This window comes from Chelonia mydas, chromosome 1, assembly GCF_015237465.2.
Source record: "Chelonia mydas isolate rCheMyd1 chromosome 1, rCheMyd1.pri.v2, whole genome shotgun sequence".
NCBI lineage: Eukaryota > Metazoa > Chordata > Testudines > Cheloniidae > Chelonia > Chelonia mydas.
In genome coordinates this window covers 59,267,065-59,284,694 of record NC_057849.1, presented here as the reverse complement: position 1 = coordinate 59,284,694, position 17,630 = coordinate 59,267,065, and the positions used below count along the sequence as shown (strand labels likewise).

Below are 17,630 nucleotides of genomic sequence, written 5' to 3'. Positions count from 1 at the left end.
CCTGGAGCAATGGCTGGTGATTTACAGAGCTGGCTGGTCACCTGGGGCTGGCTCCCTCCTTGTTTCCAGCTGTTTCTACAAGTGGCCAGGTTCTTCATTGCCAGGAAAGCCTGGAGGCCTTTAAAAACAGCTGGGAACAAGGAAGAGGAGTGAGCTTTGCTGCCTTTTCTAGATACCATCACTATATATAATAAGTGAAAGAGAGGAAAATGGAGCCATTCTCTGCAACTGGAGATGTCAGTGGGGCTGCCAGCCCTCAGCAGGACAGCAGTGTGCAGGGGAGAATGAAGAAGGTGAGCAATATGTTCAAGGGAGACGGCAGAGGCGGTGGGGGGGCTATAAGAAGTGCTGATGACTAGGCAGCACATCCAGGGGAGAAGGGAAGGAAGCAGCAGGAAAAAATATGGTTGGAGAGCAGTGTGCGTGTGTCATGCTGAGGCAAGTTCACACAGAATTTTTAAGAGAAGGGAGATTTGGCTCTGGATTCTGAGAAGTACAGGAAACCAGCAAGGCTTCCTGAGTGTGGCATGATGTGCTCCTGATTCCAGGTGTAGGTAAGGAGACAAGGATGCACATTTTGGTTGGACTGAAAGTATGGGGCCTCTGGGCTTATGGAGACTAGAACTGGGGGAATCAGAGTAGTGAAGAAGAGAGGCAATGAAGACTTGACTAAGGGCAGGTCTACACTACAGGGCTAAGTCGACCTAAGTTACACAACTCTAGCTACGTGAATAGTGTAGCTGGAGTCAACGTACCTTAGGTCGAGTTATTGCGGTGTCTATACCATGCTGGATCGACCGGAGTACATTATGCTTCTCATTCCGGTGGAGTACCAGAGTCAACAGGAGAGTGATTGGTGGTCGATTTAGCAGGTAAGATCCACTAAATTGACCCCCGGTGGATCGATCACCGTGCGTCGATTCCCCCAGTAAGTGGAGACAAGCCCTAAGAGTCCACAGGACTCATTGAAATAACTCTTCTAAAGATGAGAGTAGTGGTTTGAGAGAGTGCACCGCATGTACCTTCATTTCTGCTGAGCTCAATGTCGGCAAACAAGCCAATTTTGATAACTTGCCATAAGAGGCCCAAGACCAGGTAAGGTTTCCCCTCTTTTAAGTCTTCAGCCCCAATGTTAACAACATGGCACCCGATGGCTGAGGCAGAGTTCAAGGCAAGGTTCAAATTTTCCTGAAGAAAGAGAGAGAGAGAGAGGTTTCTTATTATGCAATAACTAAATAGTGGAGGGGAGGGAGGAGGAGAACTAAAGAGCGGGTGGTGAGGGGAACTCAGTGGAAATACAGTGAGCAAAATTAGGTATAACCATTTTCAGATCAGGGCTCAGGGTGTGATAGCTCAGAACTCCCAGGAGTAAAAGCAAGTCCTGTGCCCTTCTGCAGAACAGGGAACCTCTCCTTTGCAACATGGAAAAGCTTCCATTTCTTCTCCTGAAGTATTACAAGACACTGGACCTTAAGCCCCACACTTGTCCTGTTCTGGATATTGCTCATTCTGGTGTTTACACCGGTGGAATATGGGATGAGAGAGAAAATCCATATTTTGAGGCGTGTGGGGTGGAAAAAGGAGCTTCCATATATCAAGATGGTGGGGTGAAAAGAAGAAACATTTCAGGCAGGTGGCTTTTTTTTTCTTTTCTTTTTTCAAAGGGGCAGTTTGAATCTGCTCAAACGTTTGGGTTGTTCAAATAAGTCCCTGGGGAGATGGACTAGTGGGCAGAGGGCAGGTGAGGCAGGCAAAGGTGCATGACAAATGTCATTTGTTTTCTGGCTCTGCAATTTATCATATGGATTTCACCACCACGAGTGTGAGAGGTACATTCGATTAGGTAGAAAATACACCGGGACACAAAGCGTAAATTGTCATAAACTGAAAAATTTATAGCATTTAAAAAGAATCCCCCTCTCTTTATTTGACAGTTGTAAAAGGGTTAAGTTAAAGCATACGTTATATGGATTAAATCATATCTAAATCTGACAGGGATTGATCTGTGCTGCATCAGTAAGATGTGCTGCTGACCAAGAGGATTAAAACTGAAAAAATGTGGACTGCAGCCCAGAAACCCAATTTAAAGGCTTCTAAGCTTACTTGAGCCTGGCTAATGTTCCATTTAATCAGCGTAACTGAAGGCTACAGTGGGTTATGTGTACATAGATAGTAGATATCTATTTATATACGGGCACAGAGGTACATATATACACTGTATAGAACGATGTATCTCTACATACTGTTGTAAGGGAAACAGAATAAACTTGAATTTAGATCTTGGCAGGTAGAATTTTGTTTTCCAATTCATCTTTAAATAATGAAGGTGTGCACACACGCACGCAATGTACATTACAAAATGAATCCAACATGCCGGTTGAACAGACAAAAATCACAAAAGAAAATGCAAACGCTAAGGGCCCAACAGCGTTAACTCAGCCATCTTTCACATATGTGGTATTTTCTAGAGCAAGGATGGCCTTTTGATTAAGGCACTAGACTGGAACTCAGGAGATGTGGGTTCAGTTTCTGGCTCTGCCACAGAATTCCTGTGTGGACCATGGGCAAGTCACTTAATCTCAGTACTCAGCTGTCATTTAGTCAGGGGTGAAAGTCAGCCAGTACGGGTTGGTACGGCGTACCAGTAAAAAGTGGCTGCCAGGACCAGCCTGTACACAGCTGACATTAAAGTGCTGCTGCGGGGTAGCGCTTTAACATCGCTGCCCCTTTCCCCACCCCCCCGTCAGGGGTCCTGCTGTAACAAACTGTTATGGACCCTACCGGCAGGGCTGACGACGGGGTGGGTGGCACAAAAGGGTCAGCAACGCTAAAGTGCTGCCGCAGCAAAGGACCCTGCTTAAAGCGCGGCCACGGCAGAGCTTTAACCTTGTTGCCCCTTTTGCTCCCCTTCCCCCCTCCACTGGAGCCCCAGGCGGTGCAGGCCAGGCAGCACGGATGGGCTGGCTGGGGGAGGCTGACTCCCTAGCCCCGCCCCTTCTGCCCTGCCCCTACCATACCGGTAAGTGTTTACTTTCACCTGCATTTAGTATCCTAGCGGTTAACCCACATTTGAATTTGTCATTGTCTTCATCTCATCCCATCTGTAGTATTCATAGAATCATAGAATATCAGGGTTGGAAGGGACCTCAGGAGGTCGTCTAGTCCAACCCCCTGCTCAAAGCAGGACCAATCCCCAATTAAATCATCCCAGCCAGGGCTTTGTCAAGCCTGATCTTAAAAACTTCTAAGGAAGGAGATTCATTAGGCATCTATCACTTAGATCCTAAGATTTATACCCTGGCTTAATTATAAGCACATGAGTAGTCCCATTGACTTCAATGGGATGATTCTCAAGTTCAAAATTAAGCATGGATGTAAAAATTTGCAGTATTGCAGCCTGAGTACCCTACTTTGCCACAAACTGTGTCTGGCTGCATTGTGCAGGGCTATGAAATGTATAGTATTACACCTAATTAATTACATAACAGCGACTCAGCGTTTATACTTGATGTTTCAGTACCTGTATAGTGAATGGAGTGAGCTTCTTTTTGTTGATTGTTCTTTCATCAATTGTATCTGGCACTGAAAAGTTGATCATTTTACTGTAAATTAAAGAATAAACACAAGTGAGAAATACGTCATTATGCCTACACCAAAGTCATTTTGAACCTTCATCATAATATCATAGAATCGTAGGAGTGAAAGGGACCTGAAGAGGTCATCTAATCCAGTCCCCTGCACTCAGGGCGGGACTAAGTATTATCTATTCTAGACCATCCCTGACAGGTGTTTGTCTAACCTGCTCTTAAAAATCTCCAATGATGGAAATTCCACAACCTCCGTGGGCAATTTATTCCAGTGCTTAACCACCCTGACAGCTAGGACATTTTTCGTGATGTTGAACCTAAACCTCCCTTGCTGCAATTTAAGCCCATTGCTTCTTGTCCTATATTCAGAGATTAAGGAGAACATTTTTTTCTCTCTCTTCCTTGTAATAACCTTTTATGTACTTGAAAACTGTTATGTCCCCTCTCAGTCTTCTCTTCTCCAGACTAAACAAACCCAATTTTTTCAATCTTCCTTCATAGGTCATGTTTTCAAGACCTTTAATCATTTTTGTTGCTCTTCTCTGGACTTTCTTCAATTTGTCCACATTTTTCCTGAAATGTGGCACCTGGAACTGGACACAATACTCCAGCTGAGATCTAATCAGTGCAAAGTGTGGCATGTTGATCAAATATCCAGAGACTGAATTGTCCACAGGACCTTGCTTAGTGCATTAAAAGGTCCAGGAACACCAGTAGATAGTCTCCTCCCCCCACCCCCTCCACACACACACACAGACAGACACAGACACAGACACATACACACATGTACTGCAATATTTTAGCACAGCTTTTTCCTAACCAGTGGAGGAAGGGAAGGTGACAGGCAGATATATTGAATAGTGGCCAAAAAGAGCAATAAAGTAAATCTGTGTGAAATTCAAAATGTTAATTTTGTGGAAATTCATGTCAAAAGATTCACTGTTTCACGTTGCTTTTCACCCTCTACCTCCAAAGACTTTACGCAAAATTTGAAAAAATAGCTATTTTCATTGTTCACAACTGCAAACAAATCCTCAGATTTACATACATTTTTGACACAAAGCCATCTTTACTCAAAAATGAACCAGTCTGTACAAAAATGGCCTCAATTTTGCTCAATAGCAAAATAGGCAGACTTCAGCAGAATTTCACGTTCATAATAAAATATGAAAACCATAATTTTTGCATCACAAATATTTTGCATGCATCTAGATAGGAACCCCCTAGAAATGCCCTGTCTCAAGTTTCTTATTACTATTACAAAACATAGTACATAAGAAAAAGACCTACACGTTCATGTGTTTACTGGGCATGCTTGACATGGAATTTTCCCTTTGTATCTAACAATATAGTTCTTTCATAGTAAGTTGTAAAGTCTTTGGCTGCTCAGAGTCCTTCACATTTAGGCAGGTTGGTTGTGTTTCAGTCTCATTTAATAGAAAAGGTAGAACCATCTCCTGAAGCCCTTACTAAGTTATTCCATTCTTATCTTCAGCAAAATGTCCATTGTGCCAAGTCTTGAAGTCCTTATTCATCTAAATCTCCAACTAATCCTACATAAGAATTGTATATGAGTAAGGACTGAGTGAAAACTTCAGGATTTGGCCCATGTTGTGTAATGCAGGACATTTCAGATGTGCAAATAAGTATATAAAACTTACTGGGTTCTATATTCTGAGGTCCTTACCCAGTTTTTACTCATTTTCTACTCAGGCTCACTCCTGTTGGCTTCGTTATTTCTCCCCTGATTCTAATGGACAGAGACAATCACTTTTAACATATAAAATATCTATTTTTCAATGATAAACAATAGTTTGAAAAAATCTTATAATGTCTTAAGAGAAAAGATGTGTGAGAAAGAGAATCACTAGGGCCCTGATCCTGCAAGAATTACGCACATGCCTAACTCTAAAGGCAACGCAACTGCTTGGGTACTTCAAGGTAAGCACACGCATCAGTTTTCACAGGGTCAGGGCCTAACTGTGTAGGGAAACATAGGTGGTATTTACCACAGTACGATGCCATCACCAACCGCCAGGAAGAGGTCATCAGTGTCTGGATTCATTGGGAGCACGTGTCGGCAATCAGGGTCATTCTCTAGGGCTTTGTTAATCCAATTCACAAAGGCGTACTTTTCTTCTTCTGCAAGCAAAAGGTCAGATCTATCAATTTGGAGCCTAAAACTTTTACCAATTCTCTTGACATGAAAATCTCAGTTCTTACTAAAAGTGATTTGGCACCGTTTCTGATACTTATCTATTCCACCTGAGAACCGAACAATTATTTAAAATAAGGGAGGTTGCATTTTTGGCCAAAATACTGCTCTTACTTCTCCTCAGCTTTATTACAGTTTGTCCAAAATATGCCTGTTCTAAGTCTCCCTTATCGATATGGCAATTTCCTAAGGCTTTTCACACTGACAGTTGCGAAATGATCTCCAAGGGACCATTTAGTTGCAATTACTACCTATATCAATTGACTCTACATACCCGAATAAGAATGTTGGGTTCCAACACTGGACTGTTCTGAAGTTCCACCGATAGCACAAATCCCCTCCTTTTTATTGATTGCTTTTCGAAAGGTTTTAGCCACATCTGTGCTCTTCAGGCCGTGGAATACCTTTCAAAATACATAGAGTGATTTTAAAATTGCAAGCTATAAAACTATGAGCTTTTAGGTTGTAAATTCCTTGGACCATGCTGTCCTCTATGTCTTTTTCAGAGCTGAAAACAATGTGGGCATTGAATAAATAAATAATCTGTAATACTAACAATTACTTGAATGGGCACTCTGCACAGAAGCAAGAGTTCGCACTTATGGCTGCCTTAGCAGAATTGGGACCTTATAATTTTTTTATATTTTAACTAATAAATAGGAAGTTAAAGAGTATTAGGAATCTACAGAGTCTTTGTATTCTGGAGACAAGCCCTTAGAAGTTTAAATTTTGAACAGAGGTAAGTGCAATTCTGAAATTTCCATCCTGCAGGAAATTCCAATACTTCAACATTTGTTTTGTCCCAGCTTGCGGAAACTGCATTTACCACTGAAAAATCATTTTGACAGAAAATTTCTGACCAGCTCTAGTTTTGCAAGTTAGACTGTTTTTTTTCTGAATTTCTTTTTAGAGGATATTCTCCAAAATAACATTTTACTCACTGCAATAAATTCATCAAAGCTGATTTTGCCATCATTGTTTTGATCTCCCGCGGCCATCAAATTCTGAGTGATTTCTCTGATTTTATATCCTGGCAGAGGCAGATTGGCTGCTTTGAACAGCTCTGTTAATTCACAACTGCTTATGAAACCATTTCCATCAATGTCTGTAAAGGAAAAAACAGCTTAATGAACCTGTCTGCACAGAAAAGGTTTTTTTCAGGAAATGTGAATTATGTGTAATGATTTTTTTAATCTTATAACAAAAATATAGTAAATTGTTTTTAACAATTGCAGTGACCTTTTCAATCCCAAGGAAAGTTTATAATGACCATGAAACAAAAAAAGAAGGAAGAATCTGTATGTTAGTTGGATATATGTTACAGTAGCAGCGCGATATGTGGATGTATTTATAGTTTGAATTTATTAAATTTACACTGAATTAATGGTTTTACAAAATAAACAAAAACAAACTCAAAACCAAAAGTTATTAGCCTTCTCCTACTACATTCTTTTATTAAGGGCTAAAATGAGAGTGTGAGTTAGGCAGAGATTACCCTGTCTGTAGGAGCATTTCTGAAAATACGCAAAATGACTATTCACAAATTGCTCTCAAATGCGCAAATTACGCAAATGAGAAAAATTAGTAAAATAATTTTATTTCTCTAATCTCTTTCCATGACAGTATCCTTGCATGTTACGTGTAACAGTAGCAGGCAAATAATAACAGAAGTATGATTATTCCAATATTGTCCCATTATTTCATTGCTTCTCATTTTGCTTTGGATATTGGTGAGGGTTCTGTACATACAAATGTTTAATCATCAGCAACCCATAGCATCAAAATGCAGAACTCTATGGAATTTAAAATGAAACATTGTACCTCAGTTGTACCACAGCCTATTGTGATTTGTAAAGAATTTTTAATGAGGGGATTTATATTTTGAAACTACTTAGATGTCATGTAGACAGATTTTTTCTTTGACATATGAAAATGCTAGCAACTTGTTATTTGTAATAAATTCTCCTATACTCTCAGTATATATATTATTGTCCCAAATGTTGTTTTGTAGTCTTCATTTGCCCAAAGATAGATTTCAAAGAAGTATATGTTGTGATTTCCTGAGTTGAGCTGGAAATTGACCATGTCATGTGCAGCAAAGCCACATAGGATTTACATTTGAGGCTGCTTCTTAGACAAATTAGAGGATTGGACCTAGACAAATTAGAGGACTGGGCCAAAAGAAATCTGATGAGGTTCAACAAGGACAAGTGCAGAGTCCTGCACTTAGGACGGAAGAACCCCATGCACCGCTACAGAGTAGGGACTGAGCATCTAGGCAGCAGTTCTGCAGAAAAGGACCTAGGGTTACAGTGAATGAGAAGCTGGATATGAGTCAAAAGTGTGCCCTTGTTGCCAAGAAGGCTAATGGCATTTTGGGCTGTATAAGTAGGAGCATTGCCAGCAGACTGAGGGACGTGATCATTCCCCTCTATTCAGCATTGGTAAGGCCTCATCTGGAGTACTGTGTCCAGTTTTGGGTCCCACACTACAAGAAGGATGTAGAAAAATTGGAAAGAGTCCAGCGAAGGGCAACAAAAATAATTAGGGGACTGGAGCACGTGATTTATGAGGAGAGGCTGAGGTAACTGGGATTATTTAGTCTGCAGAAGAGAAGAATGAGGGGGAATTTGATAGCTGCTTTCAACTACCTGAAAGGAGGTTCCAAAGAGGAGGGATCTAGACTGTTCTAAGTGGTACCAGATGACAGACCAAGGAGTAATGGCCTCAAGTTGCAGTGTGGGAGGTTTAGGTAGGATTTTAGGAAAAACTTTTTCACTAGGAGGGTGGTGAAGCACTGGAATGGGTTACCTAGGAAAGTGGTGGAATCTCCTTCCTTTGAGGTTTTTAAGGTCACGCTTGACAAAGCCCTGGCTGGGATGATTTAGTTGGGGATTGGTCCTGCTTTGACTATGACCTCCTGAGGTCCCTTCCAACCCTGATGTTCTATGATTCTATAATTCTTAGCAACAGAAGTATGGATTAATATGGGATTGTGAAAAGTGTCCTTTCAATGTCTGTTTCACAGTGGAAACAGAAACTAGTAGAGAGAAGAGGACCTAGAGAGAGGATCAGGACTGAGAAAGGGAAAATGCTTCGTAGCAATGAAAGGACTTAATGGCTGAGAATAAGTGAGCTGTGAGAGACAGAAATGCATATCCTTAGAATCAGGGGAGAGAGATGGTCTGGTGTAAGTAGAGAAAAACAGAATGGGGCTTAAAAGTAGAAAAGGGGATATGAATTTAAAAACACACCTAGAGCACAAAAGGATCAAGGAAAAGGGGCTGTACATTTGAGGGTTTTTTAATTTGCCTTTGTTTCAGTTTCCCTAGGGAAGGTATTATGTTATATCAAAAATCCTTGTTTTGTCTTCTCAGTAATTTGCCTTGAATAAATGTTTGGATGAACATGCTTTAAAATACTTCATGTTTTCAAATTATTTCATAAAACCTGTTTCGCAACCTTCTGCTGTCTTCATCCAGCAAAGGAATGCCAATACTGTACTTCCAGAAAGCTACTGCAGGCTAACGTGGTTTTATTTGAAAAGGACTGCAGTTGTATGAACATTACTTCATATAGTTTCCATTTCACAGTATGACAGTACTGAAGCATGGCTCGTTAACTGAAGCTGGCCAGTAGAGAGGGACACAATACAACTTTACCTCGTGTCGTATGTTACATGCTAACTGTACTCACCGACTTTGTTGAAAGCCTCTCTTAAGTCTGTCATCTCTTCCTCTGAGATGTGTGTTGTTGATGCCATTTTTACTTCTTTGAATCAGAAGTCTGCAGGAAAATGCATGTTATTAGTTTGTGCCTTTTATTTTTAAGAGTCAGAAGTTCAAAGCAATTTCACTTAGAAGTTAGAATGAACAGCATGACACGAAGTCACTGCATCATTCTTCATAATTTACAACACGGTTTCCATCTGTATCCAGGAGTGTAACTAAGAGGTAACTTTTTTTGATCCTATAGATCAGAGGTGGCCAACCTGTGGCTCCAGAGCCACATGCGGCTCCTTGTATAGGCACCGACTCCGGGGCTGGAGCTACAGGTACCAACTTTCCAATGTGCCGGGGGGCTCACTGCTCAATCCCTGGCTCTGCCACAGGCCTTGCCTGCACTCCACCCCTTCCCGCCTCCTCCCCTGAGCCTGCCATGTCCTCGCTCCTCCCACTCCCCCTCCGAGCCTCCTGCACGCCATGAAACAGCTGATCGGGAGGTGCGGGGAAAGAGGGGGAGGCGCTGATCGGCGGGGCTGCCGGTGGATGGGAGGCGCTGGGAGCAGGGTGCGGGGAGCTCACTGGGGGGCTCCTGACATATTACTGTGGCTCTTTGGCAATGTACATTGGTAAATTCTGGCTCCTTCTCAGTGTCAGGTTGGCCACCCCTGCTATAGATGTAAATCCACATTGATTTGTTACCAAACTGTGCTGTTTTGATAAGTCCTGCCCAAAATGCTTGTCAAGGCTGGTGAATACTTTTGATACCTAAATCCCGTCCTCACTTGCCTTAATTACTCTGTGGAGGGACAGAACAGAATTATGCTGGACACTCAGGAATCCCCAAAGCCATCCTGCAAGTGGGGGTCAGGATGGCTCAGGATGTTTGGGGGCAAACACATGATTGGGAGCACTTTGCTGCTCCTGCCATGGGGGGCAGCTTGGATCACCAGTTAGCAAACGCTTCACATTGCAGCATACGTCCTCAGGGCCTGCTTGGGTCTTCCAGCTAGCACAACACGTATCCCCTGGAGTGGGATACACTGGCAGGTGTCGTAACAGGGCCTTCATCTTCATGCTCTCCTCAGCTCGCGGTTCAAACTGTAGTTCTATTGTTTTATGGGGACACGGTGGGAGAAAGAGGCATTTTGTGCCCTCTCCCTCTCAGTACACCCATGCAACACAAAGAAGGATTAGGTTCTATACGCGACTGTGCCTTCGCTCTGATGTCATTGAGAATGCTGCACAGGGGTGGAAGATTCAGTTCCACTTGTGACAGATGCTTGTCACATCGCTGCATGCACTGCTGAAGGGTGCTCCCATACCATGGTAATGGGAGCGGGATCTTCCTGCCCTGCCCCGTCTTATCTATTTATAGTGTAAGCTCTTTGGGGCAGAGACTGTCTACAGTTCTAGCTTCGTATGGTACCTAGCACAATGGGGCCCCACTTTTGGTTGATCCTTAGGCACTAGTGTGATAAATACGATTTACAAAATAATAAAAGGACTAGACTAGACTAGAATACTATATGGGCCCTAGTTAGAGGGTTTGAGGGTGGCTGCTGCAGTTGCAGTGCCCTTATTTAGGAAAGAATCAAAAGAGAATGCACTAAAACTACTTCAGACCTAAAAAAAACCCCATAATTTCAGTGAGAAGGCCCAGATTGCAAACATTTGTATCATTTTGTAAAAGATATTTAGGGTAGATTTGAAAAATGGAAGATGATACTTAACACATTTGCTAGAATAATTTGAGTATAACAGTTAAGCACCATTTATCTGGATTTCAGGTTTAATGCCTTCCTGATTTATGCATTGATTTATAATGTCAGTAAGTGTGGCGTAGAAGGAGAACTCTTTATGGAAATGGATTAAAAATAAGCCAAAGGCAATACATTGTGGTGGGTTCTTTCATCCTGTCTGTCCCTACAGTAGCACAGTTTAGCTGCCTAATCTCTGCAAGCTCTGGATCAGATCTAAAAGACCTCTTCATCAGGAGAGAAAGCTGGTTCATCTTGCTCAGACTTTCTTGAAGCATTGCCCATAGAGAAGAATAACGCAATACATAAATAAGATTGTAATCTTTTTAAAGGCAGGGACTGTGTGTCTGTGTTTGTATAGTACTTCGTACAATTGGGCCTCCAGGTGCTATGTAAAACAAATAATATTTTTAGCAGTATTAAGAAGTATTACTTTTAGGGACCTACTGGAGAGGAAATCATGGAAAAGACTTATTAAGGCATCTCATTAATCCATTTTCCAGTGCAGGTTTATACTGCCCAGTCTAGATCCTTTATCAAGCAAAAGGATGTCTAACACTGCTCCAGGAAGATTATTCCACAGTACAATAGATAACAGCACATAATAGCACATACAGACTATCACACAATTCAATTACAGATATTGGGTCAAATTCACCACCTGCATAAATGGTCCCATTGAAACCAATGAACATATGTGGTGGAGAATTTGGTCCATGAAGTACAATGCAACCTGATAATAATGGCCAGCAAAGGCACAGGTTTCACTCTTATTAATCCTCACATACCCCTGTGAGGTCAGTGTTATCAGCCCCATTTTACGGATGGGGAAACTGAGCAGAAAAGTTAAATGTTTTGCCCAAGGCTACAGAGTCAGTGTCAGAGCCGAGATTGGAACTGCCAAGGTGCTGCGGTATTCATACCACTAAAGTACCCTGATGTCTCCTCCCCTCCAGCACACACACATTAGTTGGAATTATTCTATATTCTCAGTCTAATCGTACCTTTTAATTTCACCCAATTAATCCTAGAACCTAATATCCTCTTGTGCCACCAACTTCAATGGAGTTACTCCCTATTTACCCTGGGGTGCGATCAAAATTGGATCCTCAAATTCTGATTTTGTCAGTTAACCCTAAACTGCCATCAGCACAACTCTATCGTGGGACTTTGCAAGTCACATAACTGTTTAAGTTGTAAAGTTGGGCACCTTAGTACCTCATCACAGGTACATAATATCCACATAATATCAGCAGCAAAGTCCCTAGTGGAACACCGCTCCTATGCTGTTTCAAGATTACCTTTAATCCCAATTTGGCAAGAGATTGCAGTAAAGGGAGCGAAAGAACTAAGTCTTTATTTTTAATATTTATAGTCTCATATTTGGCCAGATTTGCTCAGTAAAGTCAGTGAAGGTCCCCCAAATGTACATTGGAAGAACTGAGAGAAGAATCTTGTCCAGAAAGTTTTCAGAGTAAGAGAAACAAATTTTGTTAATGTCAATGTGATTTATTTTGGAAAGATGGTGCTTGAGAGTCTGATTTGTTGGGGTTGCCAAGGGAGTTTTCCTGTGCATTAATTTATACTTATGACTTACTATCACTTTTCTGAAATTATCTGAGGTGGTTAAATCAAATGCACTGAGAAACAAGAGAGCTGTTAAGGGCCAGGTGCCTCATGTACCTTAACCAATAGGTAGGGTTGTCAAGGTGTCCAGTTTTCGACCAGACAACACTGGCGGCTCCAGTCAGCACCACTGACCGGGCCGGTAAAAGTCTGGTTGGTGGTGCAACGGGGTTGGCAGTCTCCCTACTTGGCTCCTGGAAGTGGCAACATGTCCCTCAGCTCCTAGGCCCAGTGGCGGCCACAGGAGCTCTGCACACTGCCCATGCTCCAACCGCCAGCTCTGCACTTCCCATTGGCCAGGAACTGCGGCCAATGGGAGCTGCAGGGGCTGCTCCTGCAGGGAGGGGCAGCCACGCAGAGCCACCTGGCCGCACCTCTGCCTAGGACCCGAGGGACATGTCGCCGCCTCCAGGAGCCACCTGGGGAAATTGCTGCCCAGAGCCCACACCCCAAACCCACTCCGACACCCCAAACTCCTGCCCCAGCTTGGAACCCCTCCTGTACCCAAACTCCCTCCCGGAGCCAACACCCCACACTCCCTCCCGCACCTCAACCTTCTGGCCCAGCCTGGAGCCCCCTCCCACACACCAAACCCCTTGGCCCCACCCCCCAGTCCAGAGCCCCCTCCTGCACCCCAAACTCCTCATTCCCAGCCCCATCCTAGAGCCTTCACCCCCAGCTGGAGCCCTTACCCCCTCCCACACCCCAATCCCCTGCCCCAGCCCTGAGCCTCCTTCCACACTCCAAACCCCTCGGCCCACCCCCCAGCCCAGAGCCTCCTCTTGCACCACAAATCTGAGCCCCCTCCCGCACCCAAACTCCTTCTCAGAGCCTGAACCCCCTCCCTCACCACAACTCCCTGCCCCAGCCCAGAGACCCTGCCCCCGCACTCTGAACCCCTTGGTCCCAGCCCAGAGCCCCCTCCTGTACCCCAAACCCCACACCCCCAGCCAGAGCCCTCACCCCCTTTCACACCTCAACCCTCTGCCCCAGCCTGGTGAAAATGAGCGAGTGAGCGAGAGTGGGGAGAGTGAGCAATGGAGGGAGGGGGATGAAGTGAGCAGGAGGTGAGGCATCAGAGAAGATTCAGGGCCTCAGGGAAGGGGCAGGGCAAGGGTGTTTGGTTTTCTGCAATTACAAAGTTGGGGACCCTACCAATAAGGATAAATGTTTTCTACTTGTTTAATGGAATAAAGAAACTTGCTAATGACTGTCTTGTTGTACAGTAATTGCATGTGTTGTTTAGCTAATTGAATACTTAGATATTGTTTAAAAATAAGATCATCCGGTACAGTAATTCCTCACTTAACATTGTATTTATGTTCCTGAAAAATGCTACTTTAAGAAAATGATGTTAAGCAAATCCAATTTCCCCATAAGAATTAATGTAAATAGGGGGTTAAATTCCAGGGAAATTTTTTTCACCAGACAAAAGACATTTTATATATACACACACACACAGTAACTCCTCACTTAACGTCATCCTGGTTAATGTTGTTTCTTTGTTAACGTTGCTGATCAATTAGAGAACATGCTTGTTTAAAGTTGTGCAATGCTCCCTTATAATGTTGTTTGGCAGCCTCCTGCTTTGTCCACTGCTTGCAGCAAGAGCAGCCCGGTGGAGCTAGCTGGTGGGGGCTTGGAACCAGGGTGGACCGGCAGCCCCCTATCAGCTCCCCGCTCCCCTAAGTTCCCTGTGCAGCAGCCGCCCAGCAGGCTATCGACTGCCGGCAGTTCAGCTGTCCCTCCCCCCACTGCCATGTGCTGCTCCTGCCCTCTGCCTTGGAGCTACTCCCCAAGCCTCCTGCTTGCTGTGCGGGGGGTGGGGGAGAAGTGGGGTGCTGATATCTTCAATATCTTGTTCAATATCTTCATAAATGATCTAGAGGATGGTGTGGATTGCACTCTCAGCAAATTTGCGGATGATACTAAACTAGGAGGAGTGGTAGATATGCTGGAGGGCAGGGATAGGATACAGAGGGACCTAGACAAATTGGAGGATTGGGCCAAAAGAAATCTGATGAGGTTCAATAAGGATAAGTGCAGGGTCCTGCACTTAGGACGGAAGAACCCAATGCACCGCTATAGACTAGGGACCGAATGGCTAGGCAGCAGTTCTGCGGAAAAGGACCTAGGGGTTACAGTGGACGAGAAGCTGGATATGAGTCAGCAGTGTGCCCTTGTTGCCAAGAAGGCCAATGGCATTTTGGGATGTATAAGTAGGGGCATAGCGAGCAGATCGAGGGACGTGATCGTTCCCCTCTATTCGACATTGGTGAGGCCTCATCTGGAGTACTGTATCCAGTTTTGGGCCCCACACTACAAGAAGGATGTGGATAAATTGGAGAGAGTCCAGCGAAGGGCAACAAAAATGATTAGGGGTCTGGAACACATGACTTATGAGGAGAGGCTGAGGGAACTGGGATTGTTTATTCTGCAGAAGAGAAGAATGAGGGGGGATTTGATAGCTGCTTTCAACTACCTAAGAGGTGGTTCCAGAGAGGATGGTTCTAGACTATTCTCAGTGGTAGAGGAGGACAGGACAAGAAGTAATGGTCTCAAGTTGCAGTGGGGGAGGTTTAGATTGGATATTAGGAAAAACTTTTTCACTAGGAGGGTGGTGAAACACTGGAATGCGTTACCTAGGGAGGTGGTAGAATCTTCTTCCTTAGAAGTTTTTAAGGTCAGGCTTGACAAAGCCCTGGCTGGGATGATTTAATTGGGGATTGGTCCTGCTTTGAGCAGGGGGTTGGACTAGATGACCTCCTGAGGTCCCTTCCAACCCTGATATTCTATGATTCTATGATGTCAGGGTGTCCCCCCCTCCCTGCTCCTGTACCCCATCTCCACAGAGCAGGGGGACACACAACAGGGCTCAGGACGGAGGCAGCTTGCTGGCAGCAGCTGGTGTCTCAACTTGCTGATCTACTTAAAAAGGCAATGTACTGTATCCCAAAGCTACCCAAGCACTTCCAGAACTTCACTGAGTGACACTGGCTTGGACTCTAGCAAAAAGTCCCCAGATATTGGGATTGTTGGGAGTCCAGCAACTCCATCTGAATCTGAACAACCTTGTAACTTGTCATTCACAATGCACTGTAAAAAATGTATGCTACACTTTATAAAACTTACAGTAAGACACGTTCCCTGTTCCAAAGAGTGTGCTGCATATGGCAGAGAAGACAGGAGAGGACAAACAAAGGCAAGACAGTAGTTCAGGCAAAGGAGGGGGTGAGGAGATTACTGGTAAGGTGAACAAGGTGGAAAGACAACGAGGAGTCCGGTGGCACCTTAAAGACTAACAGATTTATTTGGGCATAAGCTTCCGTGGGTAAAAACCCCCCACCTCTTCAGATGCATTCAGGGCGGCAGATTTGTATAAATTTTGGTGGTGCCCAGAACGCCCAGAGCCCGCCCCCCGAAAGTCTGCCCCCCACCTGCCTAAGGCTCTGGAAGGGAGTTAGGTTGGGGGGGAGGAGGTCTAGGGTGCAGGTCCTGGGCTGGGGGAGGTGATTGGCGTGCAGGAGGGATGCCGGGTGCAGGCTCTGGGAGGGAGTTTGGGCGCAGGAGAGAGTGTGTGGGAAGCGGGTGGGGGTGCAGGCTCTGAGAAGGAGTTTGGGTGCTGGGTGCAGGCTCCAGGCTGGAGAACGGCGTGGGGATGCAGGAGGGGGTGAGGGGTGCAGGCTCTGGGATGGTATTTGGGTGCAGGCTCTGGTCTGGGGGTGGGGGTGCAGGGGAGTTTGGGGGCAGGAGAGGGTGGGTGGGAAGAGGGTGCAAGCTTTGGGAGGGAGTTTGGGAGTGGGAGGGGGTGTGTGGGAAAGTGGTGGGGGTGCAGGCTCTGGGAGGGGGTGGAGGGGGTGCGGTGCCCCGGGCAGCTTTAAATCGCCCAGGAGATGGGGGGGGCGAGCGCCCAGGGGTGGAAGGCGGGGCAGATGGTTAGACCTGGCCTCAAACATTGCTGGAGCTAGGCCCCAGGCCAGGAATATTCCTGGTGCCCAGGCACCACGGGCCCATAGAATTCGCCGCCCATGGATGCATCTGAAGAAGTTGTTTTTTTAACCATGAAAGCTTATGCCCAAATAAATCTGTTAGTCTTTAAGGTGCCAAAGGACTCCTCGTTGTTGTTGTTTTGTGTGGAGATTTAAGGAGGGGTTGTTGTGACTGGAACCGTGGGAAAGAAAATAGCATTAGCAGCAGTTGTTTTGGATAGAGGGGAGAGGGGAGAGGCAGGGGTGCCAGGAAGGACAAGGTTAATCAAAGTGAAGAATGAGCAAGGTATGGTCAAGGGTTATAGCAGAATAAATGGCAGATTTGGCGGCCATTATAGAGAATGAAAAGAGAGGACTTAGCAAGAACTTGAATGCAAAGGAAGGAGCTGACGACGACCAATATGCCGGAGAGATGGGGAAAATAGTGGAGTTGTCAACAGCGAGAAAGAGGCAGAAGTAAATGGAAACAGATTAAAAGGAGAGGTACAAAGCTGCGTTTTGGATAGATTGAATTTAAGATTGTAGTGGGACATCCAGACTGTGTGTAACTTTGCTCTGGGGCCTTGTCTTTTTATTTACCTGCAAAGCACCACTGACACCAATGTTGCAATATAGGAGCAAAGTGTGCAAATGCATTCTTGCTCCATCTTCTTAACTGTATCTGAATGTTGTTTTATGTGTTTCTTTATTTAAAAAATTATTCTCATCCTGTGGGCTGAGAATGCTGACAA

General features: G+C 44.6%; 1 protein-coding gene across 7 annotated transcripts in view; it reads right to left on the bottom strand.

The window, feature by feature from the left end:
* The window catches only part of LCP1 (lymphocyte cytosolic protein 1), a 75,993-nt gene that overhangs the window by 13,768 nt on the left and 44,595 nt on the right, over positions 1 to 17,630 (bottom strand). For all 7 annotated transcript variants that reach the window (XM_043522538.1, XM_043522542.1, XM_043522544.1 and 4 more), the window contains 6 exons: positions 9,499 to 9,588; positions 6,744 to 6,907; positions 6,077 to 6,206; positions 5,597 to 5,729; positions 3,521 to 3,602; positions 1,023 to 1,188 (listed from right to left, as the gene is read on the bottom strand). In XM_043522538.1, the coding sequence (XP_043378473.1) occupies positions 1,023 to 1,188; positions 3,521 to 3,602; positions 5,597 to 5,729; positions 6,077 to 6,206; positions 6,744 to 6,907; positions 9,499 to 9,565 (742 nt within the window). In that variant the 5' untranslated portion in view covers positions 9,566 to 9,588. The remainder of the gene's footprint in view (positions 1 to 1,022; positions 1,189 to 3,520; positions 3,603 to 5,596; positions 5,730 to 6,076; positions 6,207 to 6,743; positions 6,908 to 9,498; positions 9,589 to 17,630) is intronic.